The sequence below is a fragment of the Labrus bergylta genome, chromosome 6 (genome assembly GCF_963930695.1).
Source record: "Labrus bergylta chromosome 6, fLabBer1.1, whole genome shotgun sequence".
NCBI lineage: Eukaryota > Metazoa > Chordata > Actinopteri > Labriformes > Labridae > Labrus > Labrus bergylta.
This window is the reverse complement of record NC_089200.1, coordinates 198,339-200,838: the sequence shown is the minus strand read 5'-3', so window position 1 is coordinate 200,838 and position 2,500 is coordinate 198,339. Positions and strand designations below refer to the sequence as shown.

Here is a 2,500-nt window from a genome sequence, read left to right as displayed (position 1 = left end):
TCACCACCATCATCACCATCATCACCATCATCATCATCACCACCATCACCATTATCACCACCATCATCACCATCATCACCATCATCATCATCACCACCATCACCATTATCACCATCATGATCATCATCACCATCATCACCATCATCACCATCACCACCATCATCACCATCACCATCATCATCATCATCATCATCATCATCATCACCATCATCATCATCATCATCCTCCTCCTCTCCCTCCTCTCCCATCCTTTCTTTCCTTCCTTGTTTCCTCTCCTGCCCCCCCCCCCCTCCCCCTCCCACCCCGATGGGCGGGTCTCCTTTCTCCCTCCGATGTGGATCAGATGATTCGGGCTGCAGCGGACTGATCTGCAGTTAGACATGGAGTGAGTATACTTTGTTTTCTTCTTTTCTTCATCATTTATCTCTTCCGTTCCTCTCCTTTTTCTCCTTTATCTCCTTTTTCTAATTCGCGTGTTTTTCTCTGTAAGTTTATGACGTGGGGTGTGGAGCCTCGTGTGTCGTCATGGTGCGGCATCAGTCGGTCAGACAGCTGAGTCAGGGGAACACGCGGGCACATTCTGCGCTAAATCCGTGCTAAACATTGCGCAGAAAATGCGCATAAAGTGCGCAGAGATGTGCTCAGAATAAGTTAATAGATCTGATCAGGGAGCAGTGAGAGTCGAGGTGTCTGTGAGGGCAAATGAAGGGTTAAACCCGTTAGATCCGGCGGACTGATACACTGGGCTCTACTTTGTTGTGTGGAAGCAGAGGACTGATCTGATCACTCATCATCAATGAGCAGCGCGAGCCGCTCTAATTATTATTGATCCGGGAGGACCTCATTTATGATCAAGACGTAAAGTTAGCTAGGACATCCGGTCACACCCTTCAGCTTAAAAGCTTCAGAGTGTAAACATGAGTCTCGAAACACAAACATGAACATAATAAAAATAAAATACTAATAATATAATTAATAATACTAATGAAAAACCACATAAACCTATTTTAAAACAACATCAGACTCTTTATCAATAAATCACATTAACTTCAGTAACTGCTTGATTTTAAATTATAAACTAGCGCTAACCGACCAATCAGAAAGGCTCTCTCATTACCCATCATGCCTTGCTTTCTTAGCATCGCTCATATTTCTCTTATCTGTCACTTTATTTTTGAGTAAGTTAGTGACCCTGGAGTGCTTTAGACCAGGACCTAGAGTGTCTCTGGACTCAGATTGTATGCTGTTGTGTTCGGTCTCCATGGAGATGAGCAGCAGCTTTGGTCTCCATGGAGACGAGCCACAGCTTTGTTCTCTGAGTTCAGCTGGAACAAACAAAAAAACAAATCTGTGCTGAGATCAGCAGAGTGCACAGCTCCCAGTTTAACCAGTGCACAGCTCCCAGTTTAACCAGTGCACAGCTCCCAGTTTAACCAGTGCACAGCTCCCAGTTTAACCAGTGCACAGCTCCCAGTTTAACCAGTGCACAGCTCCCAGTTTAACTAGTGCACAGCTCCATGGTTAACCAGTGCACAGCTCCCAGTTTAACCAGTGCACAGCTCCCAGTTTAACCAGTTCACAGCTCCCAGTTTAACCAGTGCACAGCTCCCAGTTTAACCAGTGCACAGCTCCCAGTTTAACCAGTTCACAGCTCCCAGTTTAACCAGTGCACAGCTCCATGGTTAACCAGTGCACAGCTCCCAGTTTAACCAGTGCACAGCTCCCAGTTTAACCAGTGCACAGCTCCCAGTTTAACCAGTGCACAGCTCCCAGTTTAACCAGTTCACAGCTCCCAGTTTGACCAGTTTACAGCTCCCAGTTTAACCAGTGCACAGCTCCCAGTTTAACTAGTGCACAGCTCCATGGTTAACCGGTGCACAGCTCCCAGTTTAACCAGTGCACAGCTCCCAGTTTAACCAGTGCACAGCTCCCAGTTTAACCAGTGCACAGCTCCCAGTTTAACTAGTGCACAGCTCCATGGTTAACCAGTGCACAGCTCCCAGTTTAACCAGTGCACAGCTCCATGGTTAACCAGTGCACAGCTCCCAGTTTAACCAGTGCACAGCTCCCAGTTTAACCAGTATACAGCTCCCAGTTTAACTAGTGCACAGCTCCATGGTTAACCAGTGCACAGCTCCCAGTTTAACCAGTGCACAGCTCCCAGTTTAACCAGTGCACAGCTCCCAGTTCACAGCTCCCAGTTTGATCAGTTTACAGCTCCCAGTTTAACCAGTGCACAGCTCCCAGTTTAACCAGTGCACAGCTCCCAGTTTAACTAGTGCACAGCTCCATGGTTAACCAGTGCACAGCTCCCAGTTTAACCAGTTCACAGCTCCCAGTTTGACCAGTTTACAGCTCCCAGTTTAACCAGTGCACAGCTCCCAGTTTAACCAGTGCACAGCTCCCAGTTTAACCAGTGCACAGCTCCCAGTTTAACTAGTGCACAGCTCCATGGTTAACCAGTGCACAGCTCCCAGTTTAACCAGTGCACAGCTCCCAG

General features: G+C 47.4%; 1 protein-coding gene across 1 annotated transcript in view; it reads left to right on the top strand.

The window, feature by feature from the left end:
* The first annotated feature begins 281 nt into the window (after positions 1–281).
* The window catches only part of palm1a (paralemmin 1a), a 23,024-nt gene continuing 20,805 nt past the window's right edge, over positions 282–2,500 (top strand). The window contains 1 exon segment of the mRNA XM_065956263.1: positions 282–385. Within this exon segment, the coding sequence (XP_065812335.1) occupies positions 381–385 (5 nt within the window). The 5' untranslated portion in view covers positions 282–380.